The 27435-nt window shown below is 42.5% G+C and overlaps 1 protein-coding gene across 13 annotated transcripts in view; it reads left to right on the top strand.

The window, feature by feature from the left end:
- SGMS1 (sphingomyelin synthase 1) overlaps window positions 1–27435 on the top strand; it is a 327599-nt gene that overhangs the window by 292776 nt on the left and 7388 nt on the right. For all 13 annotated transcript variants that reach the window (XM_055559870.1, XM_055559869.1, XM_055559868.1 and 10 more), the window contains one exon: window positions 10382–10499. In XM_055559870.1, coding sequence (XP_055415845.1) covers window positions 10382–10499 — 118 coding nt within the window. The remainder of the gene's footprint in view (window positions 1–10381; window positions 10500–27435) is intronic.

Genomic DNA, 27435 nt, shown 5'->3' with positions numbered 1-27435 from the left:
TTAGACAAGTAGAGGACCAATAGAAGAATGAAAACAGGTAAGTCCTGCGTTGAATAATAAGGTTTATACAATGCATACAAACCAGGAGACATTCCTACTTGCCCCAGGATTGGATCTGCCAAACCTGCAGGCCAGCCTGTCTTGCTGTTCCACCGTCATTCTTGGAAGTGTACTGAGCTCTGTCCCAGCTGACTGCTGTCCTCTGACCTGCCAGGTATGGTGTGGTCCCTGTTCACCACGGGTCTCGGAAACCCCCGGTGCCACCAAGTGCAGTAACGCTTTTCCACTGCAGACCACCAGTCAGGAGTGCCAAACCTTGTTCTTTTATTTTATTCAGTTTTAATTGGAGGATAATTTGCTTTACAATATTGTGTTGGTTTCTCCCATACATCAACGCGAATCAGCCGTAGGTATACATATGTCCCGTCCCCCTTGAAGCTCCCTGCCACCTCCCACCCCACACGAGCCCTCTAGGTTGTCACAGAGCCCCAAGTTGAGCTCCCTGCATCACACAGCAAATTCCCACTGGCTGTCTGTTTTACCCTTGGTAATGTGTATGTTTCCCTGCTGCTCTCTCAGTTTGTCCCACCCTCTGCTTCCCCTGCTGCGTCCATAAGTCTGTCCTGTCTGTCTGCATCGCCGTTGCTGCCTTGCAAATAGGTTCTTCTTCTCCTTGCTGTTTCTAGCTTGTTTTCTCCCCTTGAGTCTGACCCCATTGTCCATCTGGGCTGCAGAGCCTGGGCTGAGATCCTGCTTTCATTCTGGGGACCTTTCCTGTCCCGTTACCTTCCCGTGTAATCTGGACCTCCTAGGTGTTTGCCCACTTCTGCTCCACCTCCCTGGGGATGGGGAAGAACAGCCACTCGAAGCCCTCAGTGATGGATTCGCTGCCAAGCTCTGTCTCACTTCTCATCCTCACATTAGTGAACAGATGGTCTTACCTGCTTTCACCTTTTCTTTATCAGTTTCAGTCTCAAGACCTAAATATTAGCCTGAACTCTAGGAATTGTCAGGAAAATAAATGCAGTAATCCCAGCAATTTAGGTTTTAAGTGAGCATAAATATTCTAAGTGGCTTTTTAAACTGAGAGGATAAAAGGGAGAGAAAGAAAAAAAAAATACAGAGGTGCAATAAATTACAGTTTTCATAAGTTAGATTTTATTTATGACACTAAAGAAACTAATGTACCTTGCTTATAGGCAGATTAGAAGGTAAAAATAAAAAGGAAAAATTTACTGATGGCGCTTAAGATAAATAATGCTAATATCTGGTTTCATATTTGGCTTAGTATTTTCCTGTATGCTCATATAGGTGTAATCTGTATATGTGTGTATTTTTAGTACCATATTTGCCTTGTATTTTACAGTGTGCCTCAGGATCATCTCTGTCCCTTTCTCTTAAAAAATCATCATGGATGTCTGTCTAAGTATTCATGATCTTATTTAGAAGTCATTGCATCTGTCCCTCCCAGCCTGTTTGTTTCAGGGCAATGGCAGTTAAGCATCAGTTATACTGCAAATCTTAGTTTAAGATCATCTACAGGGACCTATTGACTTGAGGTGAGTTTGGTCAGGTTACTTCACTACTTGTAGTAGCATTGTTTCCTCATCTACAGAATGGGAACAATAAAAATAGTGTCTGTCTCAGCGTTGTTGTGCCGATGGAGTGAGATGTATGTATGGAGCACTCAACCGAGTCCTTGGTGCCCTCCTGGTTCCTGTGCCTGCCCCGCCCCCGTTCCCATCTTAGGCTCAGTGGGTCAGTGCTGTCCGACTCTGCAGCCCCACGGACTGTAGCCCACCGGCCTCCTCTGTTCACTGGATTTCCTGGCAAGAATACTGGAGTGGATAACCATTTCCTCCCCCAGGGAATCTTCCCGACTCAGGGACTGAACCCACATCTCTCGCATCTCCTGTATCTGCAGGCTTCTTCTTCACCCCTAGCACCACTTGGGAACAGTGTGTCTCTTCCCCCCCGACTCTCAGGCCAGATGTCTCGGTCACCACGTGTGGTCTTCGTCCCACCACTTCTCACCCAGCCTCTGCCCTGCGTGTCACCGGTGCCGTCTCTTGCCTGGGTGGTTACAGGAGCTTCCTCCCAGTCTGCTTCCATTCTTGCTCCCCTTACGTCACGTGTCAGCTCCGCAGACAGAACGTGTAACTTCACGAGTGAGTGGGTGTGTGTCACCCTTCCTCACCTCATTACAGCGTTTAGGTTGGAGGTGCTTATGGTGACCAAGGAGGTCCTCCCAGACTGTAGGTCGTCATGTCCTCCTTCCCCCTGACCCTCCTGCCAGTCTCCAGTGCCCTCACGTACTGACCTCTGTTTAGAATCTCCTTCCGCAGAAGGCGCTGCGGGGGTGGGGCCTCCGGATGGGGGGCTGGACAAATGTATACCTGTGGCCGATTCATGTTGATGTGTGGCAGAAACCAATACCACATTGTAAAGCAACTATCCTCCAGTGAAAATGAATCAGTTAATTTTTAAAAAAAGAAAAAGAGAAGCTTCTCCCACAGATATCCTCATGGTTAACCCTCCTCACATGTAGGGACATTCTCTGATCACCTTACCCCCAATCTGTAACGTCCTATCCCCCAGTGACACTCTCGCTTAATTTTACCCTTTAGAATTTTCCCAGCATGCTCTATATTTTACTTATATGTTTATTGTCTGCTTCCTTTCCTAGAATATAGGTGCCGCAAGGCCAGCTTTTTGTCCATTCGGTTCACTGCTGTGTTCCCAGAATAAGGCCTGGCACATACACATGTTCATTAGGAGAGTAAATAAATAATAACAGCAGCTAACATTTATTGAGGATTGCACTGTGCTGATTACTATGCCTGCTGCTGCTGCTGCTAAGTCGCTTCAGTCGTGTCCGACTCTGTGCGACCCCAGAGACGGCAGCCCACCCGTCCCTGTGATTCTCCAGGCAAGAACACTGGAGTGGGTTGCCATTTCCTTCTCCAATGCATGAAAGTGAAAAGTGAAAGTGAAGTCACGCAGTCGTGTCTGACTCTTCGCGACCCCATGGACTGCAGCCTACCAGGCTCCTCCATCCATGGGATTTTCCAGGCAGGAGTACTGTGCCTAGAATTTAATAAATGTTAGCTATTGGTGGTGATGTATGTGCTTATGATGTTTCTAGAAACCAACCCCGTTAAAGCAAAAGTGTTACTTTTAAGGGTGATCCATGAGCTTAAGGGCAAACATGAATTGTTGAGTTCAGCCAGCTGTAACTGAACAGACATTAAGAATGTGATTCAGGGTGGGTAAGTTTTCATGAAGGAAGGGAATGAGGAAAGATATATATATTTGCATTATGTGTACACACTCATGGGCCTCCTAGGTGGTACGGTGGTAAAGAATTCACCTGCCAGTGCAGGAGATGCAAGAGACTTGGGTTCAATCCCTGGGTCAGGAAGATCCCCTGGAGGAGGAAACGGCAACCCACTCCAGTATCTTGCCTGGGAAATCCCATGGACAGAGGAGCCTGGTGGGCTTCAGTCCATGGGGTCACAGAGAGTCGAACACAACTGAGCACGCACGCACACACAAACACATATATTTGTATTATACACAGGTATGTATGTATGCACACATACTATTTTTGCTAATAGCCTAAAATACTAACAAGAAAGGTAACTTCTTCTGTTTGATACTGTGCTGCGGTTTCTGGAGGATGCTTGATTGTGATTCTTTTTAACTCTCTCACATAGACCATATAATCTTAGAGGGTAATATTTTTTTCTTTATCTCATGTTACAATCTATATTTAACTCAGGAAATAAATTTTTTAAGGTGGCTTTAGTTCAGACAGTTTTATCATCTGATCTGTTCTTTACAGATTCCCTAAACCAGTACAGATCATTTTCTAAATTTAATCAACTGTTGCATTATTTTGCAGATCTTTTACATGAGGCTTAGAAAAAAATATAAGTTGGTACCTTTTTTTTTTTTTTTTAACTTGACAGCTTTGTTAGTGAAAACAGCAGCTAATCAAAAGTATTATTATTGTTGTTTAGTCGTGCCTGACTCTTCGGGGCCCCACAGACTGTCACCTCACCCCCTCTCCCCCATCCCACCCCCCCCTCCACCGGCTCCTCTGTTCTTGGGTTTTTCCAGGCAAGAATGCTGGAGTAGGCTGCCATTTCCATCTCCAGGGGATCTTCCTGACCCAGGGATCTAACCCACATCTCCTGCATTGGTAGGCAGAGTCTTTGCCAGGAGTCAATAAGGAAGCCCAATTGAAAGGATAAAGACTTGGTTTTTGTTGTGGTTCTTTCTTGACTGACTCTCTGGCCCCAGGCTAGAGAGTCTTTACATCTTGATTCTTCCTTCTGTAAAATGGGATGATAGTATATGCTGAACAGTAATGTGGTTAAAATAATTAATCAAAAATGCAAAGGTCTCTTTGAGTTGAACTTCTGTAAGGCGGAGAAGGACTGTGTTGTACAGACTCATTTCTGGGCCAGGTGCATGGTTCCATCTCATTCTCCTGATTCGTAAACTGCCATCCTCCTGTGTGCACACTAGGAAATAGTAAATGAGTTCTGTATTTCCCCGGAAAGCATCTATTTTTACTTTTCTATTTATTCTGCTTTCATTCTATGGCATTTATTCTTTCCTTTTTGTTTTAACCCCTTCCTTGGGACTTTCCTTCTTAAAGTATGAAATGAAGCCCTGGGTTTTTGTGATCCATCGTCTGGAGAGTTGTGACTCCTGTGATGGGTAGAAAGGCCAGAAGGGGCAGTGAGGAGACAAGGGAGGCCAGGGAGAAAGATGGCAGGACCCACAGCCCTGCTTGGATGAATGCAGCCATCTCGACAACTGCTGTCAGTTAAAGTGTAGGAACGATGCAGAGTGAAGACTGGTGAGCATCAGCAGAGGTTATTTCCAGCAGATGAAGGAGTTTAAAGGACAAACATTTGTGGAAAGAAGCAGGAAAGCACTATCAGAAGTAGTAAGAAGTGAAGCTCTAAAGCACAGAACTGCAGGATATTGCCCGTGTTACAGGCACCGTGGGAAGTCTCACTAGTACTAAAACATAAGTAAGGAGGAGCTTTCTTTAAGAGCTTTCTCTGATAGAAGGAATGAGGGCCTCTGTTGATAATGGTAATCCCAATCTCACTATTAAAAAATACCATAAACTAGAAACCAAGTTATGAAGTGATGTGGAGAATGAAGTGGCTCTCTCCAGTTGGGAACTGGTGGGAAGCTGCATGCAGAGCTGGTATATGAGCTAGGTGGTTTGGGTAACAGGAAAGGCCAGGCAAAGAGATTTGCTGGCAAAAACAAGACATTTGGTGAGTGGAGCCCCTTTGGCCCAGGGTGGTAGAATTCATATCTGCAAGATAAAATGGGAAGTAGCTTGGGCTCATGTTGAGAAGAGCCCGTGACGGGAATTGGATCATCAGATGATGACAAGTGGTTATCATAATCCAGGGAATCCCAGGGCTAGTAGCAAGGAGTTAAAGGGAGGAAAACAGATTTAAGAAACTCATTGGCGTTAGCTTCAGCAGAGTGTGGGCATGGGAGTGGGAGGCTATGAAGAAAGGGAAATAGGTGAAGGTGGCCCCAGGTGCCTTTTTTAGAGTAGGTCTGTCAGAGACATGACGACAGGCAGTGTTTCCAGGGTCCGGCAGAGGGGATGGCTGGCACAGAGGTCTGCCTAAGGTGGAGGGACTTGGTGCGATGTGTTCAGTCGCACCAAGGGCATCAGACTGAAGTTTAGGAATGATGGGGAGAGCAGAGGGAGGGGAGCTTGGCCCAGATCATCTGGGGCCTCGTGGGCTTGGTAAAGGATTTGGATTTTATTCAAAATATATTTGGCAACTATTCGGGGGTTTTAAAGGATATGCTGTATTTAACTTTATAAAAAGATGCTTCTGGCTTCTCTGTGTAGAAAGGCTTTTATGGAGGTACAAATGGAATTAGGGACAGTAGGTCAAAGGTCATAGTAGCAGTTCAGGTGAGATAGAATGTTGAGAAGTAGATAACATCTCAGCAAAGTGTGTTAGTTGCTCAGTTGTGTCTGACTCTTTGTGATCGTATAGACTACGGCCCTTCAGGCTCCTCTGTCTGTGGAATTCTCCAGGCAAGAATCCTGGCGTGGGGAGCCATTCCCTCCTCCAGGGGATCTTCCCGACCTAGGGATTGAACCCCGGCTGTCACATTTCAGGCAGAGTCTTGATGTCTGAGCGACCAGACTGATCAGTCATTGGAGGGATGTAAGCAAACCTTACTGGGCACAGACTGTGTGAACAACAATGGAAAATGAACAGTGTCCTGTTTGATACCCAGAAGAATCTTTCTTAGTACTTTAATAACTAACACACTTATCATTAAAATAACTGTCAAAAATGCTTACTTGGCAGAGGTCTGGGTCAATATGAAATATGACTTAAAACCCTAAGTGAAAAATGTGAGTTAAGTAGATTTTGTAACTTAAATGAGATCGAATGTTGGCTCATCTATTGGTTCACAGCAGTGTAGTCTCAAAATAAAATTGGGATTTCTTACACAATTTGGAGCCATTTCCTGAACCTTATTGTCTTGGGTAATATATTTATATTTCAGCTTAAAATCTGAACTGCAATTTTCCCATCTGTAAAATAAGGGTCATAGCATCGCAATGCAGGTTGTTCTAAGAACTAAATGGCTCAGAGTTTGGCATAGAGGAGAAATTTGGCAAAACCCTAGTTACTGTTAATAACAGTCTGGGGAAATTCTTCAGGAGCATTTCTCTGAATCATAAGGAAAATATCCTTTCGCTGGTTAGGAAGCCAGTTTCCGAGGAGGTTAATTGAGATGATTCAGTTCATCAAGCCGGCCTTTGTTAAAGGCAGAGCCAGCATCTGTGTGTAGCTGAGCTGAAGACCTGCCTTTCCCCTCGGCAGTACTGGGAGGATCTGAACCGTGTGCACTGGCTTCCATGGTTTCTCCGGAGGTGCGGGGCTCCCTGATCCTTGCCCACAGATTCGTGTGCCCTGCCCCTTGTTGATCGCCGCCTGCTTTGGAATTGTCACTTGGATCCACTGCCATGTCTCAGGACCTGTTTGTTTCTAAAAGTCAGTAACTTCTCTCAAGAGCTGGCAGAGCAGGTCTGAGTGCTGAAAGAACTGTGTATTCTGGTTGTGGCTTAGTTGAGAAAACTTGTGGGAAACAATGGAACTTTCCAGTATTTTTCTTTACTCTCCAGTGTATTCATTTCTTTCTTCGTTTTTCCTTTAGAACTTTAGACTATCATTTCAAATGCCGAAAACAATGTAGTACTGCTCTTTTAAGCCTATATTTGGTGTAGTAAGTGATCAGGTTCTGAATACTCTTTTCTCTTTTGAGTTGGGAGAATAAAAAGTCTAATAAAGTTATTCTGAACATAGCATACTCTTCTTGCAGATCTTAAAAAATATTAACTTTTATTCATATTTCTTTATATATATATATCCGATTTAACACGTATGTTTTTCTTTATGTTGGAGAAAGTAGTAATGACCCTATTACTCAACTACTTGGGAGAAGAATAGATAACCACGATCATACACAAGTGTCTATGATGTGACAGTCATTGCAGAGTGTGAGCAGATAGGAAATAGACTTCTTTCCAACACGAAAGAGACATTTCCCATGTGAGAAGAACATAACTGTGGTTTTGAGAATTGTAATGTGCATCTTGTCCTTGGCATTTGCTTAATCTCTAGAAATACCTCATTAATGTTTCTTCTGTGGCTTTTTTGTTGCCTTAGTTACATTTTTAACTATTTTAGATCTCTTTTAAAAAAACAAACACATCTTGAACTTTTAAACTTAAGAAAGAATTCTACTGTGTGAAATTCTTTGATTAAGTAAATAATACCTTAACAGGATACAAGATTTTGAAACGCTTTTTTATATATATATATCCTGCTTTCTAAAGTGTACAGTAGGAAATTCTTGTTTAAAATTATGCACTGAAGATACTCTAAGCATAATTTCAAAAAAGATAAGTAAATGCCAAAGATGAGAAGATTCTTAGTAACAGCCACTTCCATCTCGTCACCGTGTTAATGTTGATGATGTCACATGGGTGTAAGTCATTTGATTTTTTCACTTCAAAGAGTAAATGTGACTGAACCTTTAATGTTTGTTACCTTTAAAATGTTTTGTTTTGTTTTTTGTGAACAAAACCTTTTCTCATCCTGTACCCTTTTTTTGTATCCCTCATTCTCAGGTAATCCTGAGTCTTTACACTGCTGTTCAGATGTGACTCAGGTTTGAGCTATGGAAATAGGTTGTTTGTGCATGTATATGTCTCGTGTGCACCGTGAAACCATCAGGCAAAGTGATTTTAAGGCAGTAATATTCATCAAAATGGAGCGATAGCCGTCATCTTGTTTCTCTTCCTCTGAAGAGAGAGACTGGCATATCTAAATAGACTGAACAGTTTTCAGTTGTAGATGTTTCTTGTATCATTCACGTAAAATTGAAAGTAATTTCTGTTTCTTTGAACAGGATGGCATGAGAGGGCATTTTCTTTTTGAGAAAAATGATCATTGTATCTTACAGTGTTAAATTCAGTTGGTTATTTCAGGTATTTTGATCAGACATTTGTAATCTAGTAATGTGATCTAGTATTGTCCCTCTGTATATGGCTGAATTATACCATGCTTTTCATAATTCCTGGACTTAGAGGCACATACCTTTATAAAAGACAGCTTTGTACTGAATAAATTCTTGTCCTTGGGGGTGACAAGCACACCTTTAATAAGAGAAAATAAGACATTTCTCTGTGGTAAGCAGTGTTTTGACCTGGTGTCTAAAATTGGAGTTAAGAGTCACAAGACCCGAACCCTACCTTCACAACCTGAGGACCTTACATGGACTGTGTAGTTATGAATGGAACACTTGTACGGTCACATGGATTATTTTTAAATTAATTTTCAGTCAACCAAGTGACATACCACTTCATCCCTCTTGTTAAAAAGTACAGATAACACAGATACTCCTCCAACAACCAGACTCCAGTAGGAATGTCCATCCTGTGTAAAAATAGAGCTACATTGTACAATTATGGAGCGATTAAGTGTTCAGTATCCTCAGAGGAAAGCCTGTTCATTGTTTCTAGAAATATTTGTGTTTAAGTCAGAATGCCCTGGGCCGAGGAAAAACTTGAACTTCTCAAAGTTGAGGAGGAGGAGACCCACAGGACTGAGATTTTGGCCTGTGGCAAATCCCATGGACGGAGGAGCCCGGTGGGTTGCAGTCCATGGGGTCGCTGAGGGTCGGACACGACTCAGTGACTTCACTTTCACTTTTCACTTTCATGCATTGGAGAAGGAAATGGCAACCCACTCCAGTGTACTTGCCTGGAGAATCCCAGGGACGGGGGAGCCTCGCACGGAGTCGGACATGACTGAAGCGACTCTGCAGCAGCAGCAACAGAACAGGCTAGAACAGGTTGAAGTAGAGAGGGAAGGAACATTCTTGTCCAAGGAGACACTGAAGTTTGTACAACTTAATCTAGTTAAAGCCAAACCTACGTGAGACTTACTGTTAGGAGAAGCTATCAGACTCAATATACATGCTCATGTGTACATATGAAATAATTTCACCAGAACCACCAATAAATTTGAAATGGAAAAGATGCCTAATTCTTGCTTATTTGGTTATTCACCCACATAATTCATACACTTGTTGACTACCATTGTGCATAAATGGCAAAGATTGTCCATTCCTTATTTCTCATGTTCTTATCCCTGGTTTACAGACTAGGAAACTGATAGAGAGTGTCAATAGCCTATCCCAAGGCCACACTGTTAGGAGAGAGAGGTGTGGGTTGGATGCTGTCATTCAGACAGGCTCTTTTCTTGGCATCATGCTTCTTTGGAGATCAGCTAAGATAAACAGTTTCTGGGATATACAAGTCCAATGGTTTAATGCCTTTGACTTACTAAATGTCAGAAAAGTTTTAAATTCTCTTGGCATAAATTCATTACAATCTAATATCATTGTAATTTTCTGAACATCTTCTTTTTTATGACAGAAAAGACACTCCCTAAATGTTTAACCACAGACCCTGACTCAGCTCTGGCCCATCAGTTTAAACCCTCCTTGTCCATCAGTTGAATGTCAACTGGTGTTTCAGGCCTCAGGAAGCCCCATTAATAGCAGTGGGGAGTGTTTTAAACTCCCTTGACCTTAAAGTTAATGTAAAACAAACAAACAAAAAAACACAGTATCATTCTCAAAAGCTTCACCTTAATCTGCTCTTAGCTATAGTTTCAGCGTTCTGATAGCAATCTCTCAGGTTGTTTGGGGGTGTGTTGTATTGTTGGAGCACTGAAAACTTCAATGAACCTGCAGAATTTCATGACTGAGTGTCTGCCCTGTTTTTCCCTTTTTCTAGGTCTATTATTAGCAGAAGATTTTTCTGCATAGTTGGCACGCTGTACCTGTATCGGTGTATTACAATGTATGTAACCACACTCCCAGTGCCCGGTATGCATTTCAACTGCTCTCCGAAGGTAAAGCTTTCCTCACTGTAATTTCCCTTTTTGTTTTTTCTCATCCTTTTCAGGGGGTCCTTTGATTTAGGCCAGAGGTGAAAATTTCTTTAGACACAACCCCCCTCGCCTTCGTCTGGGAACATTACTGAGCAATATAGTTCGGTGACCTCACTCCTTCTCAAAATTCCCAGACCCTGCCAGCACTTCCCAGCTGGGGGAATATGTGGTCTACTTAGTTTGATGGAAGCAGTTCAGCTTTGTGTGTGGGTGTAGCTCTTTGGTTTCCTGCCAAACTTTTAAAATATCATTCGCTCCCTTGTTAACAGCTCCACAAGCTTTTATATGCTTTTCCCCTTAGATAGAAAGTTCAATTTCAAATAATATTTTTTCCTTCTTTCTATTAAGCCCTATGGTGGGAATCCAGAAGAGCGGAACTAGAGACACCATTCTTGTTTCCTTGCACCTTTTGTTGTTGCTCTTTGCGACTCCATGGACTGCAGCACGCCAGGCTTCCTTGTCCTTCACCATGTCCCAAAGTTTGCTCAAACTCATGTCCTCCACCCACCAAATAAGATCTCTCCTCCCTGGTGGGGGGCACTTCACTGTCCTGATCTTCTCTAGTAGCAAATAAGCTTTTCTTTAAAATAAACTATTCCTCTCTCACTGTCTCTACCTTCCCATCAGATTCACCTAACACTCCTTACCCCAGCCTCTGCCTTGGCATAATTTCAACTGGGAAGATCATCCTAACTTTATGAAAGAATTAGCAGGAGATTTAGTTTTTAAAATGTTTAACTTCATGAAAGCTCTTCAATGCAAAAAGAAGTAGAAGCAGCTCATTTCCTCAATCTGGGTGGGAGAAAGTGTGGAATGCTGTGATTGTATGTTTGAAATGTTTGGAAGCATTTCTTTGTATCACACTTGTGCTAGTGAAACACCCTTTCAGTTTCATTCATTTGCCCTTGTGTTCCTTCCATAAGAGACATTCTTTTTGATAGAATCTTGGAAGAGGGCTGGAAAAAATCAGTCCCTTGAAAGAAGGATTTTTAAAGTGGTAACTTTATCATTTGAAATTTTGGATTTGTTCAGGTCGCTTGCTTATTGTGGGTCCCCTTCCTTCCTAGACTTAACACATGTGCTCAGAGGTATCTTGTTTCTTACTCCACTCTTGCATTCTTGCTGCAATCTGTGTCTGTAACTAGAGAAGCCACCCTAGAGAAGGAATGGTCCCAAGGGTCCATTGTCTCCCTCAGCAGTACTGCCTCCCTGCACCTCCTTCTCGCTCTTCAGCCCTTCTAGAGAAAGCCAGGCTCATATCTTCTTTATCCTCAGTGAAAACTCTTCGGCACTTGCCCGAAGCTCCTGACTCATAGGAAGTTTCTTGTTGTCACTGAGGATCCAGTGAAGTAGACTCCCGCTGTGAGGCTGGCTTGATAAGCAGTGTGTTTTCAGTAGTCAGCTGATTGATGGTTTAGTTCAATCCTTTAAAAAAAAAAAAAAAAAAAAAAATATATATATATATATATATATATATATATATATATCTGTGCATGGGAAGTTTTTCCACCAAGGAGCATGTCATACCAGTTTAGGTAGAAGTGGAGTCTGGTCAAGCCCATGTTGAAGATAGACCCAGCAGCAAGGAGTCGTGCTGTGTAGCCTTTCTCCCAGATCTGGTTGCAGCCTATTTCTTCTTAGGACCCCTGCGGCTCCGCTAGTCACCAGCAAACCCACTGTTGGTTAGCACTGGCACTTACATCTTGAGTCATCAGCAAGTCTAAACCAAGATCCTGCAGTTAAAAATAGCTTGTGGGTTTTCTTGGTAAAGATAGAGGCTAACAGGAACTGTGTGCCCAACCAAACCCAAACATGTCCTTGTTTATCATGCTGCCAGAGACCCCAACTAGGGCCATCTTTCTGTGACAGTCTTCTGGAAATTGGAGTCTTTAAAATGAAGTATACAGGCGGGAGTGAAATGTTAGCAACAATTATGAGTAAAAACTCATTAAATCTAATTCTTGTGTAGAACAGAGCTCATGGAAGAATGGGTTCAAATGACAGTTTTTTATTCTGAAATTTTCCAACTGTGTCCCAAGGAAGAGAAACCAGTATAAGGAACCTTCATATACTAACACCCAGATTCAGTTCTTATCAAGATTTGCTTACATTTGGTTCATCTTACTTTCTTTTTTTCTTTTGAAGTATTTTAAAACAAATCCCAGACAGTGTTACTTCATTGCTTCATTCATATTTATTATGCATCTAAATTTTTGGACATTTTAATTCTGTTGATACCTTCAGCACAATTAACCATAATTTTTTGGTACTGGCAATTACTAGTTCATGGAATATCTTGATTGTCTTTAAAAATGCCCTTTTTAAAAAACAGTTTGTGTAAATTAGTGTAAATTAGGATCCAAAGACTGTATATATAACATTTAGTTGTTCTGTTAAGTCTTTACATTCTAGAGCAGTTCTTTCTTCCCCACCCTGCTGCTAAGTCGCTTCAGTTGTGTCCGACTCTGTGCGACCCCATAGATGGCCTCCTACCAGGCTCCTCTGTCTCTGGGATTCTCCAGGCAAGAACACTGGAGTGGGTTGCCATTTCCTTCTCCAGTGCATGAAAGTGAAACGTGAAAGTGAAGTCGCTCAGTCGTGTCTGACTCTTCGTGACCCCATGGACTGCAGCCTACCAGGCTCCTCCATCCATGGGATTTTCCAGGCAAGAGTACTGGAGTTGGGTGCCATTGCCTTCTCCGCTTCCCCACCCTACCCTTTTTTAAATCCATCAGTAACTGGTAGAGATCTAGCAGTTGTCCTGTAGAAGACACCACATTCTGGATTTGTCTGTTTGTTTCTTTGTAGTTTAATAAACTTCTTCCTCTCTCTTCCATATTTCCTCTAAACAGAAAGTTGTGGAGACTTGATTCAGTCATTTTAATTTTTTGGCAAGAACACTTCATGGGTAAACGAGAGTGATTTCTGAAGCTAGACGGAAGAATTGGAAAAGGTCTTGAAGGCTTGGTGGTACCTCTTGGAGTCAGGTCAAGCCTAAGAAATTGGAGGTCAGACAAGGGCCAGAATATCGCAGTGGGGAACAGTGTCCAAAGGGAGCAGAGGGGGTTGCTAGACAGATCCCAGAGACCAGCTTTGCCTGCCTTGGAGCCATAGCTGGGGCTGGGTTAGAACAGAAATGAAGCTTACTGAAGGTCATCCAATCCAGTGTCTTGATATCCTCACCACCACCATCTTAATCAAATTCTCTCTGAACCTTTGCACAGAGAGGGAGTTATTACCTGTAACAATGCAAACCTGCCCAGCAGTAGAAAGAGTGCTGGGGTCAGAGCGAGGGTGATGTCAGCCGGCGCATGCTAGTTGTGTGGCGGTTGCGTCTGACATCTCAGAGCTTCGGTCCCTTTGTTGGCAAGACAGGGCTTATGACGCTTTTTGTATTGTCATAAGGAATTGTGAGAGTGAAAGAAGGAAGTGAATACGCGGGGTCTGCCGCTGTAAAACGCTGTACGGAAGGAAGCAAGCTTTTGGTGTCACTGCCATGCTTTCGCCCCCAGAGTGTGGTTCATCCCCAGAAAACGTACTTAACATGCACTGAGCACCTGCTGTGACTGAGGTGCTGGAGAGCAAGGGCGAGCAAAGTCGACGGAAGTCCCTGCCTTTGCGGAAAATGCCTGAAGACCACCTCAGCCAAACTTGCATCTTATATAATGTGGGAAAGACCCTCATATAACAGCCACTGGCACTAGGGATAGAGAGGAGGAGACCAATCTAAGCAGCTGAATCAGTGCAGCTTAGCAATACATTTGATACAGGGAATGAGGAGAGAAAGGAAGGATTTCAAAGGTGCCTTTAGATTAAACAAATAGAGATTGAGGTACTTGTGAGACATCTCCCTGGCGGTATCCAGACCAATGAATAGTGTGCGTCTGAAGTTGAGAGGGGACTCAGTGCTAGAAATTAAATATTTGTGATTCATCGTATCCTGGATGGGATGGATATGGATGAAAAGGCCAGAGACAGGACATAAAAGTACGAGGCTTCCAGAACTGGGTATCCCCAGACTTGAGACACCATCCAAGGCCTGTTGGTTGGTGGATACTCTTAATGATTATCAATTATCATTAAATTCCAAGGGTAGAGAGTTGATCTTTAGAATATGATTTCATTTAACATAAGCATGTGAACTTAAACTTGATTCTGGCATCATACAAAGCTTCAAAATTAGTATAATTCTTCTCTTAACGCCCATTCTCAAAACCCATGGCTTCTAAGAAAAATGTTCCAACAGGTATACAGTATTAATTATGAATATCATCCCTGGTGCTCATTCATGTGATGGCAGTGTTCTCTCTACTTCATAAAATGTTACAGCTCAGGGAAGTTAATTGTCGTGTGAAATGATGAGGTGAGGAAGAGAAGGAGGCGTGTCATCAAACACTCCTGTAGCAGAGATGAGCCGCTGGGGCCTGGGAGGGAAGGAGGCAGTCCCTTCCTGGGTAGCAGAGATGAGCCGCTGGGACCTGGGAGGGAAGGAGGCAGTCCCTTCCTGGGTCAGGAGCTTCTGGGAGGCATTCGACTAGTGTCCCAGTACGTGGCGTGCTGGGCTTAGGAGGTGGCCAAGTTTGTGACCCCTTGATTACCCCTTGTTAATTATCTCAACACAGCTTTTCTCCAAGGAGCATGTATCCAAACCAGAAAACACCCTCTTGTCCTCTTTTCCAAGTTTCTAGGATTCCATCTTTAAAAACAAACAAACAAAAAAGCAGAAGCATTCTTCTGTGTCCTAAGACTTCTGTAAGAAAAAATGTTGCTGTTTTAGCAGACTCTACAAGAAAAGGAAAAAAAAATCCAAATCTACCCCAGGCCCCGGATATACAGATACACTGATGTTATTGAAAGAGAGGGTATAACTTATGCTGTTAATCACGTGTGTTAATCGAGTGGCTGCGCTTTAAAGTGAGATTCACGTTGGTTCTGTTATTTGGTCTCCACGGTGACCTTAGATTTGAAAACCTTCAAAATGAGAGAGTTATGTTCCCGCCTGGGTACTTAGCTGGCTAATGCCTTAATCTGACATGGTGTTTTCAGTGAAATAATTCTCTTGAACTTCAAAGATATGTCTTTTTATTTTTCCTTTCAACATACTTGAACATAGCCCACTGTTGGACAAGGGTTATGTTTGGGTGTCATCTGAGATTAATTGCTCAGCGGAACAATAAAATACACATGTAATAACAGAGAGCTCTTCGTATTCTTTACTGCCACTGTCAGCTTTTTTTGGATGTGTGTGTTGCACAAATTAGAACGATCAAAGCACTCCTTCAGTTTGCTGCTAAGCCACGGTGTAGTAATTCTCCCCCTCCCGGGTCTCTTTACTGGCATGTGTTCAGTCTTATAAGACACAGGATTCATTGCTTTTCAGGATTTTATATCTTTTTAAGTTCTTTCCTGCTTTCTTAGGTAACAGCTTAAATGTTTGAAGGCTGCCCTCCTAGCTGACAAATTTTGATATTTCTGATTAGCTTCTGCTAACCTTATCTGCATTTGAGAATATGGCTGCTGTTCTGTTACCAAAATAACTTTATGTCATCCCATTGAATTGTGTGGAATTGGAATGGTCACTGCTTGATTTTACCTGATGTTCTGCTTGCCTCCCAATTTCTTTTCGTCAGTGTAGTTTTCATTTTGTTCATTCTCATTTTTTTAAAAAAAATTCTTGCTTATGATTTCCAATATCCTTCCCCATTCCAAGTCTCCTCTTCACTTTCCTTTTTCTCTCTCCACTGTTCTGTTCCTTTTTCAGGAATGAAACAAAAAATAAAGAAATGTACTAAGTCACATATTTTTTCTTTAAAAAAAAAAAAAGATGTTTTTTCCTCCATTTTAAAGAAACTCTTCAGCTGTTGCAGAGACATTGTAAAAAAAAAAAAAAAAATTATACACTTTCCGCCTTATGTTTCAATATATTTCTTAGTTCTTTATGCATATTTTTCTTGCATAGTTCTAATCATGCTTTCTTTGCAGTTATTCCTGTGTCATTATATTTAACGTTTGTTATATGCATTTTTACATGATCTTATAAACCTTCTAAATGGTTTTAGTTTATGAGAAGTCACTAGGGATTGTGAGGCAGGGAGAGTATAGGTGACTTCTTTTCATAAACAAGCAGATTGCTGACTTCCATTTTTTTTAAGATTCATTCATTTATTTATCTGTTTTTTTGGCTGTGCTGGGTCTTCATGGCTGCATGCAGGCTTTCTCTAGTTGCTGCGAGCAGGTGGGCAGCTCTCTAGTTGTGGTGCACAGGCTTCTCATTGCAGTGGCCTCTCTTCTGAAGCGCAGGCTCGAGGCATGTGGGTCAGTAGTTGCAGCTCCAGGGCTCTAGAACATGGGCTCCGTAGTTGTGGCACACGGGCTTAGTTGCTCCGTGGCATGTGGGATCTTCCTGGACCAAGGATGGAACCGATGTCCCTTGCATTGCAAGGCAGATTCTTAAGCATTGAACCACCAGCGAAGCCCAGATTGCTTATTTCTGAAAAAAAGATTTCTAGAAGACTTGTCCTGTGTGGGGTAAATTTTGAGGGTACACAGATGTATCAGTCAGTCACAAAATATGAAGTGAAAGTTGCTCAGTTATGTCTGACTCTTTGCAACCCCATGGACTATGCAGTCCATGGAATTCTCCAGGCCAGAATACTGGAGTGGGTAGCCATTCCCTTCTGCAAGGGATCTTCCCAACCCAGGGATTGAACCCAGGTCTCCCGCATTGTGGGTAGATTCTTCGCCAGCTGAGCCACCAGGAAAGCCCAAGAATACTGGAATGGGTAGCCTATCCCTTCTCCAGTGGATCTTCCCAACACAGGAATCGAACCAGGGTCTCCTGAACTGCAGGCAGATTCTTTACCAGCTGAGCTACCATGGAAGCCCATATCAAACCAGTCCATCCTAAAGGAAATCAACCCTGAATATTCATTGGAAGGACTGATGCTAAAGCTGAAGCTCCAATACTTTGGCCACCTGATGTGAAGAGCTGACTCATTGGAAATGACCCTGATGCTGGGAATGATTGGGGACAAGAGGAGAAGGGGGCGACAGAGCATGAGATGGTTGGATGACATCACTGACTTAATGGACATGAATTGGAGCAAACTCTGGGAGATAGTGAAGGACAGGAAAGCCTGGTGTGCTGCAGTCCATGGGGTCACAAAGAGTTGGACAGAACTGAGTGAGTGAACAATAACAAATGTATCAGACAAATGGGCATCTAGAAACCGTGAAAGACATGTAACATGTAAGATTACTGACTACAGTCCTCACTCTAACAGACGTTTGGAGCTCAGTTGCCATGGAAACAGGGAAGAAGGTGGCAAACTCTCTTGGGAGTGTTGGCTGCACTGAGGGGGTGCTGTCCAAGCCAAGTCTGAAACGGATGAGAGGCAGTTGGCCAAGTGGAGTTGATTGCTAGGTGGAGAAAACAGAGGGTGTGAAAGGGAGTCCAAGAACGCAGTAAAGTTAGACACACCTGGCATGTGATCCTGTGGGCTGCGTGGCCAGAGATTAAGCCAGAGAGGAAAGTTGTGGGCAGATTTTCAGAGGTCTGGTCACTTCTTCCAAGGAGTCTGGCCACAGGAAGCCAAGAAAGGTTGAAGCAGGGAATCTGATGTGCTGACATCTGTCTCTTAGAAAGCCATCTCTCCTGTAATATGGAAAGTAAGCTATTTGGGAGGTGGGGAAGGAGGTAGACTTCGAGTAGTGCCAGTTTATGTGTACCTGTTTTCATGCCAGGTATGATTCTAGATGTTTCTTCATTGCATTCTCACAGTCGTGAATGAGAGGAAGTTGCAGTTGGTCCAGAGATGCTGGACTTGCCTGTTGTTCTGCAGGTACTAAGTGGCCGAGGCAAGAAGTTCGGCCTTGTCTCTGTTCCTGGCACTTGACGTGAGGGAGACAGACGAGGCTGCTTTTGTGCAGTTGTTTTCTGAATTTAGAGAAGAGGAAGATCTAGACCCGGGCAGACATGGGGGAGGTGACAGAGGTTTCCTGCATGGCAGCGGCCATCTGGTGTGGAGAGAGAGAGCTTTCACCAAGGACATCCAAACGAGCTGCAGAGGTGACGCTGTATGACTGCATGAAGCACGATCCACAGTACAGGTGGATGGATGGCAGGGGTTTCATCCCAAGGAAGTTTCCAGATCTTTCCAGATACTGCAGGCCAGTGGATTCGACTCAGAAGCCATACTGTCCTGCTCGAGAGACTCCCACAGGCCACGTGTGAGACAGTTTGAGCATCACAATGAAATCATGACAGTAATTATACATTAATAAGGAACATTTAAAAAATTAGTGATAAGGAAGAAGAAATTAACTACTAGATATTAAAGAAATACTGGAAATAGAAAGTCTCCATTTTTCAAGCGCTGTAGTAATATTTTAAACAAAAATCATCTATAGATGCTAAAACCATTGGGTGAAAGATGGGGCACCACAATATTTAGATCATTTCAAAAAGTCACATACAGCTTGTTAATAGTAAAGGGGCAAAGGTGTGTATTTGGTTGAGAAGTCGGTCAGACATTCAGGCAGCCACCTGATAAACCAGCTGCAGGACAAACGATACCAGACGTTCTCTGATTTGACACATTGGGTAGGGCACATCATTCTGTGTATTCCTGCCAATAGCATTTAACCTGAATTAAAACATAAAGAAACAATCCGATAAAACTAAGTGGAAGGGCATTCTATTAAAAAAGAAAAACGACAAAACTAGACTGTACTCTTTAAAAATTGTCATTAAAAAGTGACTTAGAAACTGTAGTAGAACAAGAAAATTCAAGAGGGCGACAGGTACCCTCTATTCATCTCCTCTGATTGGATCCTAGATTTGGGGGGAAGCTATACAGGACACTGTTGAAACTGTGGGGGAGTCTGAATAAGGATGTGTGTGAACCCCAGTGGTATTGTATCATTGTTAAGTTTCATGAGTGTGATTATAGAAGAAAATGTCCTTGTTGGCACCTTTAAAGGTGAAGTGTCATACTTATTCAACTTAATTCTCATGTGGCCCAGGGGAAAAAACTAGGAGAAAGAGGAGAAGCAAACGTGGCAAACCACTAATAATTGATGAGTCTGAGTGAAGAGTCTAAGGATGTTCGTTCTGTTCTTTACATTTACACATTTTCAAAGCAAACATCTGAGGGAATATTTTTTCACTTCATGACCAAGTAGGCTAAAGGACCTAAGTGATAATTTTTGTTGAAGGGAAATATTACCTGACTGACATAATGGAATTTATTTAATGTGGCAAATAAGTATCTGGATAAATGCAAGTCCATAGCTGACGTTTATTTAAGATTTTTGAAGCTTTTGATAAGTCTCATTACTGACGGCCATGACAAAATTCTTTACGTTTTTTTCCTGGGGAAAAAAGGAGGCTGATTGAGGATTAGTGTTTCACTGCTTGCAATTATTTCAAATGGGCTTCCCTGGCGGCTCAGTGGTAAAGAATCTGCCTGCAGTGCAGGAGACACAGGCTTGATCCCTGGATCAGGAAGATCCCCTGGAGAGGGGCATGGCAAACCATTCCAGTATTCTTTCCTGGAGGATCCCATCGACAGAGGAGCCTGGCAGGCTACAGTCCATGGGGGTCACTAAAGAATCAGTCACAACTTAGTGACTAAACAACACATAAATTATTTAAAGACCCCCTCCCCACCTGGCCTAGCCGGCATAGGAACTGATGGTTACATTGGATAATGGAGCAGAAACAAACCCCTCAGAACTTAGTGGAGGGAAAGTGTTTTTTCAGAGTTATATGTCTGGGTTCTAAGAGGACAGGCATAGGGGACTCTCCCTACTTCAGATCATTTGAGGTGATATAATATTTGCAGATGAAACTAAAACTTTCCAGGGGTGAAACTAAATCTTTCAGATTACCATCTGAAGAAGAATTCATAAAAGTGATCACAGATGAACATGCATGAGGGCTCTGTATTTAAAAAGAGAACAATCCAAATTTCACTTCTTGGCTTCTAGGCATTGAGTTCTCACTTAAGGAACCCCTCGCCCAAAAGATGGACCTAACACGGTCATTGTAATGCTGTCTGATATCTGTATAGCTCTTTATAATGTTGGCATCACTTTTACAAGCGTTATCTCCGTTTGATGGTGAGGGTTGAGGGTGAGGAGGCAGTGTTGGCACCATTTAACAGATGAGAGAGCTGGAGCTAGAGTGGATAAAATGGTTTGTCCAGAGCCACCTGGATAGCTAGCCCCAAACTGGACTATGCTCCTTGTCATTCTTTGGTTTGTTTTGTTTTAATTGGAGGATTCTTGCTTTACAGTATTGTGCAGGTTTCTGCCGTGCATCAACAGCCACGTGTCCCCTCTGTCCTCAGCCTCCCTCCCATGCCCCCCAACCCCGATCCCACCCCTATAGGTTGTCACAGAGCACCGGGCTGAGCTCCCTGCATCACACGCAAATAGGAAAGTAAACTTCAAGATCTTTGGAGCCTTCCTCCAGTACAGCACAATATAAAGCTAGGAAAGTTAAAATCAAACTGAAAACACCTTGTTTAAGAAGGCAGAAGATATGCAATTTGTTTGTGAAAGATTCCTATGAAAATAACTTTTAGAAATGAGAAGTCTGATTTAAGTGGAAAAGCAATGAGAAATCTTTAGTGAATAAGGAACAAAGTTTTTAAACTATTCAGCTATGTTTAATGGCATGTGTAAAATAAAGCCTGCCTAGCTGATTTTTCAGGGCTGCTGTAAGATGAGGCATTGGTAAGAGGCAACGATTATATTAAAAAGCATTTCCCCTCTCGAGCACTCACTTTCAGCCCTTCAAGTTACACCAAAGCCCTGGAATCGTGCATTGTTGTTTGATGAGTTTGGGTTCCAGGTTCTCCCTCTCCTGCCAGGAGGGGCTGAAGCATAAGTGTAAGTCCTGGCTTTTCAGATGTGGGTAAGAGATAGGCAAGTCCACAAGGCCATCCGCACAATGAATGGTGTTAACAGCCCATTACTAGAGAGCTGTGTACTCAGCATTGAAAACATACTTGGGGGAGACCTGTGTTTAGTAACCAAAGGCTCCCTGGTTTGAACCCCTCTGGAGTGGTCTTTCTCATTCAGAGGCCTCTCCCTCTGCCTTCTGCTCTCAGTTTCCGTGTCCTGTATTGCTTAAGTGATTTGGCCAGTTTACTTAATTTATTGACCATTTATTAGAAGTCAAAGAAAACTGCTTTGTTTTTACTGAAAAGTGCTTTTCCTCTGACCCCGGGAGACATAACCATGTAGATACAAGACCTTGTCACAGCTTTGAAGTGCCCACTGAGAAAGTGCTTGTGTGAACGTCCCCCAAATATCTGTGCTTTCAGAAATGAACACTTGAAAGCCTCCTGGTGGGGAGGTTACAGCTCCAGGGACACTCCACCCTCTTTCCCACTGAACACAACCCAACACAGGCCGTGATGTCTGGAGCAGCTCTTTGATGACTCTGGAAAATGGTAGGGGCAGAGGGGAGAAGGGAACTGAAATGAGAAGTGAGAAGTAAGGAGAATCCAGCTGGGAGTCTCCTGTTTTTGTTGCTCTGCTTCTTCCTCTTCCCCTTCCCCTTTCTCCCCTCCTACCTCTTCCTCCTTTTCCCTCCTTTCTCTTCCCCCTTCTCTTTCCCCCTCCTCTCTCTTCCGCCTTCCCTTTCCCCCTCCTCTTCTGTCATCCTCCTCCCCTCCTCCTCCTCTTCTGTTTTCATCCCATATCTCCTGCCTATACTCAGAAGCAGCCTACATCTCAGAACTGCACAACTCCAGGGGAATTGAATGGAAGTTAACCTTGGGGCAGAGACTAGGAGAATTTCTACCAATTCCCATGCAAACCAGGCTAACATGGAGTGTGTACATCCTAGACTTTTTCTGTGCATGTTGTTTTTGAACAGTGATACTTATACCAAACATTTTGGTTTGTTTTTTTCCTCTTGGCAGAAGAAAGTATTTATGATATTTTACTTACTACATAGTCACTGTATACTTACTTTTGAATAATTTATTTAAGTTATAATTATGGCCTAGTTCAATGCGTTTGAATTGCTATAGTATACTTCTGAAGTACTTCAGCTTCTGGTGCATTAGGTCCTGAGCGGGTACAGACACACCTCATTTTGTTGAACTTCGCTTTACTAGACTTTACAGATGCTGCAGCCCTTAGAAGCTGAAAGTTTGTGGCGATTCTGGGTTGAAGAAGTCTGTCAGCGTCATTTTCCAACATCACCTGCTCACTTCATGTCTGTCATGTTTTGGTAGCTCGCACGATTTTTTAAACTTCCTGTGTTTGTTACGTGCTTTGTGGCCAGTGATCTTTGATGTTACCACTTGCTGAAGGCTCAGATGATAGTTGGCATTTTTAGCAATAAAGTATTTTATAATTAAGGCCTGTTTTTTAGATATAATGCTATTGCACACTTAATAGACTACAATATAGTGTAGTGTAACTTTTTATGCACTGAAAACATAAAAATTAGTGAAATTGACTGAACTGGAATATTCACTTTATTGCGGGGTCTGAAGCCGAAATATCCCCAAGGTCTGTCTGTAATCACAGCCAACTCCTGGAGTTGCCAGTACTCCCTTGGCCCAGATTCTGAATAGCAAGGGAACACTTATTTAATAATTCCCATTTAGGTTGTTTCCAGTTTGTTGCTTTTATAAATGCTGTTTTTCATAAAGGTTTTCTTCCTATTCCGGATCATTTCTTGGAGGTAGATTCCTAGAAGCAGTTAAGCACTGACTCACACACAAGTCTTGGCTGTTTGGATTGCTGGTCAACATTGATGATTATTTTTGCAGAGGATTTTTGCCAGTTGTAATAAATATATTACTCCCCAGGTTGATGATGAGCAAATTGAGGCTGAGAATGGTTCGGCTGCCCAGGATCAAACACCTGATGGGTAGAAGAGCCATGATTTTAGCCCAACCTGTCTGCTTCAGAAGCCACCCTGCCTGTTCGTCTCTGCATACTGGCTGGCTGGCTGCTGCAGCTTCCACATTCGTTCCCTCCTCTTAAAGGAGGCTTTTTGAGAAGATCAGTGACATCGCCTGTGCCGCACCATTGGCTCTTTCCTTAGCCTTCCTAATTCGATATAGAAAAGAATAAGCTCCTCTTAATGTTAATTTTTATTTCTATTTGTTTGACAGAGCCTGGGCCTTCAGCTGGTCACATCCTCTGTCCTTTGATAAATGTTGGTTCCTAGATGGTCTTATTTACTTGATTGATATGTGCTGTGTACATGATAAAGATGTTAACTTGTTTCTGTTCCAGTTGTTTTGTAATTTGTCTTACAGTTTATTTGCTTTTCTAAAGCATAATTAAACATTTTAATGTAGCTATAACTATCCATTTTCTTTTCCTGTTGCCCTCTGAGCTTAAGAGATTTCCCCCTTGCAGAGGCTTGACAATCACAGATAGATATTTTTTCAAAAGAAAGCATACATAGAGGTATTAAGGGTACTTGTAAGAAATGCAGCAGTTTCGGGCTGTTTTTCCTCAAGGCCTTGTTTACCTCATAATCTCTCCCTCGTTTCCTTCTCATACAGTTTCCCACAGACATTTTCCTGCGAAAATGAGAGGGCAGATTTTGGGAGGGATGGTGCTCAAGGATGTGATTTATAGTTTTCAGAACACAGAGGGAGTTTGGGAAGGACAATTTGAAATAATGTAAAATGAAGAATTGCCTAAGCATTTTTTACCATAATTTTCTACTGTATATTATCCATTCCTGTGATAAGCTTTATCATAGGAATCATAAGCTTTATGTTAAGCTTTCAACATAAAACTTTCAGAAAGTTTTTATCATGTTTATACATGCACGTAATCTAAGAAACAAAATTGTGTTACACTACTTATTATGGAAAACAGTAGTCCCCAGCCCTTACCCTCACCCTATTCCTCTATTCCAACCCACTTTCCTACTTTCTTGCAACTCTTTTTAACTGAATCTCATGGTATTAATATTTACCTTCATTTCCCTTTTTACAGGATTTTTTGTGTATGTGCTTATCCTCAGGTGTCTAAGTGACATGGCAATGCTGTTTCTGTATCATTTCTAATACAAGCAGTTACCCACTTCCTACTGGTGAAGGTCAGGATTTAGAGCCCTGTCACTCTACACCCTCACATCCACCAGCTTGCATGCATTTAGTGCCTTTTCCTTGCCTTCTTTCCCTCCCCAACCAGCCCACTACCATAGTTAATGCTTCTTACCTTATCTCCCCAGTGTAGTTTTCTGTCTTTGATTTAACTGAATATTCAGTACTTACATTATTATAGTTTTCTAAATGCTATTCATAGCCTAGTCATATACTTTCCTATAATTACTTTTCCTTTTCATCACAATATTTTGTTTCCTACAGAGTAGGTAATTGCCTTGCTTTTTGTTCCGTTAGTTTTCTGTGTACTTATTCCTCCCACCCCCAACCCACGTTATGACTCAGTCCAGCCACAGGATTGGGTGTCCTGTTAGGGAGGGCTCCCTCTCTAGGCCAGAGCTCTCAGTCCTCCCTTTCTTAGCATCCTAGCAAATCCCATTTCTTCTTTTTTTCTGTTTACTCCTTTGCTTTGTAGAATGTATATTCTGTAATTTCCTGCAAGAAGAGTCATAGGTGGTAAATGTTTTGAAATCTTATATATGTGAAATGGCTTTAGTTTATCTATCCTTGATCTGTTCTTTAAGTTTATGCTCAGTTAATAATGGGGCTTCCCTGGTGACTCAGTCGCTAAAGAATCAGCCTACAGTGCAGGAGATGAGATTTGATCCCTGGGTCAGAAAGACCCCAAGGAGAAAGGAAATGGCAACCCACTCCAGTATTCTTGCCTGGGGAAGCCAATGGATTCCTGGCAGGCTGGCAGGCTGCAGGCTACAGTATATGGGGTGGCAAAAGAGTCGGACGTGACTTAGCAACTGCATCACCATCACCCCAGTTAATAATATGGCTGGGTATAGAATTCTAAGTTGAAAATCATTTTCCCTCAGAATTTGGAGGCATTTTTCTGAAGCCTTTTCTTTCCCTTTACTGCTTTTGAAAAAGCCTGATTCTTGATCTTTCATGTGAAGCTTGTTTTTTTATCTCTGGCTGCTTTATGGTCTCTTGTTAACCCCAAGTTTCTGAAGTTCCTAACACAGCTGAGTTTAGCTGTGTAATCTGTTTGCTTCTATTGAGCTGGGCTTTCACTGATCCCTTGCAGTTTAGAAATCCATTTCCTCTGTGTGATATGTTCAATATGACATCCTTAACTAGAAATCTTGATCTGTTTTTAGAAGGGAAATTATAATAAAACATGCTTCCCAGAGCCTGAAATATTATCATTTAAATGTCAGAAGGGGATTATGGTCATTAAATTGGCTAACCAGAATTTAAGAGAGTGCTGACAAACATAGAATACAGATAGTCACGCATTTCATTTGCCAGAGCAAATAAAAGCTTCAGTGAATAAGTTGTTCTTGCCATTGATTGCTCTAGTATCCAGTCTTTCAGAGAAAGATAGATTTATTTATAAACTTTTATTAAAAGGAAAAACATGCACTTCTATTTTTCTGTGCTCCAAAATCACTGCAGGTGGTGACCGCAGCCATGAAATTAAAAGACGCTTACTCCTTGGAAGGAAAGTTATGACCAACCTAGATAGCATATTCAAAAACTGAGACATTACATTGCCAACAAAGGTCCGTCTAGTCAAGGCTATGGTTTTTCCAGTAGTCATGAAGCTTCAGTACTTTGCCCACCTTGTGAAAAGAGTTGACTCATTGGAAAAGACTCTGATGCTGGGAGGGATTGGGGGCAGGAGGAGAAGGGGACGGCAGAGGATGAGATGGCTGGATGGCATCACTGACTCGATGGATGTGAGTCTGAGTGAACTCCAGGAGTTGGTGATGGACAGGGAGGCCTGGCGTGCTACGGTTCATGGGGTTGCAAAGAGTCAGACACGTCTGAGCGACTGAACTGCACTACCCACATAATTTCAGAAGGTTGAAAGTATATTCTACTCAGTCCCTAGCTTTAGTTTAGTCCCCTAAAATCACATACCCCCAAAAATTCATTTATTTGATTTTCCAGTCTCCACCTCTTTAGCTATAAAGTCAGCAGAACATTTGTCCTCTAGGCCAAGGGTCCCCAGCCTCCGCGATCTAGTGCCTGATGGTCTTAGGTGGAGCTGATGTAATATAATAGAAATAAAATGCACAATAAATGTAATGTGTGTGAATTATCCTGGTACCGTCCCCCATCCCCAGTCCAAGGAAAAACTGTCTTCCATGAAATTGGTCCCTGGTGCCAAAAAGGTTGGGGACTTCTGCCCTAGGCCAAGTGTGTGAAATAGATCTTTAAATTTTTCTCAGAGTTTTCCCCCCAAATGTCAGTTAAGGTAGTAAGTTAGTCAATGTTTACAGTATAAAGAAAAATATTTAGTAACTAACCATGACATGGTTCGATGGCATCACCAACTCGATGTACATGAGTTTGAGCAGGCTTCAGGAGTTGGTGATGGACAGGGAAGCCTGCCGTGCTACAGTCCATGCGGTCACGAAGTTGGACATGACTAAACAACTGAACTGAACCATCTGCTAACACTTGCTGTAAAAAGAGCTGACATCTAAGGAAAGCTCTGAAGCTGCATGCTTCATCTCTAGGACCACACTCTTCTGGGGGCCATCAGAACAGCAGTGACTGTTGAGCAGGCACACTTCATTGGGGGGTGGGGGTGGGTGGATTTTACTCGTCCTAATGTAAATTTATAAAGGAAAAACACTCCAGTGTGTCTCCTGTAGTCTCAAATCCCCTGCTGAACACTTCTGTAACTAGATGTATGGGTTTTTACCTCCTAACAAGCAAGTGTCTCTATGTAAGTCCATTTTGGCACTCTCTACCTGGAAATAGATCCCACAGGTTAAAGG

The sequence above is a fragment of the Bubalus kerabau genome, chromosome 22 (assembly GCF_029407905.1).
Source record: "Bubalus kerabau isolate K-KA32 ecotype Philippines breed swamp buffalo chromosome 22, PCC_UOA_SB_1v2, whole genome shotgun sequence".
In the NCBI taxonomy this organism is placed as follows: Eukaryota; Metazoa; Chordata; class Mammalia; order Artiodactyla; family Bovidae; genus Bubalus; species Bubalus kerabau.
This window is presented reverse-complemented; position numbering and strand designations above follow the sequence as displayed.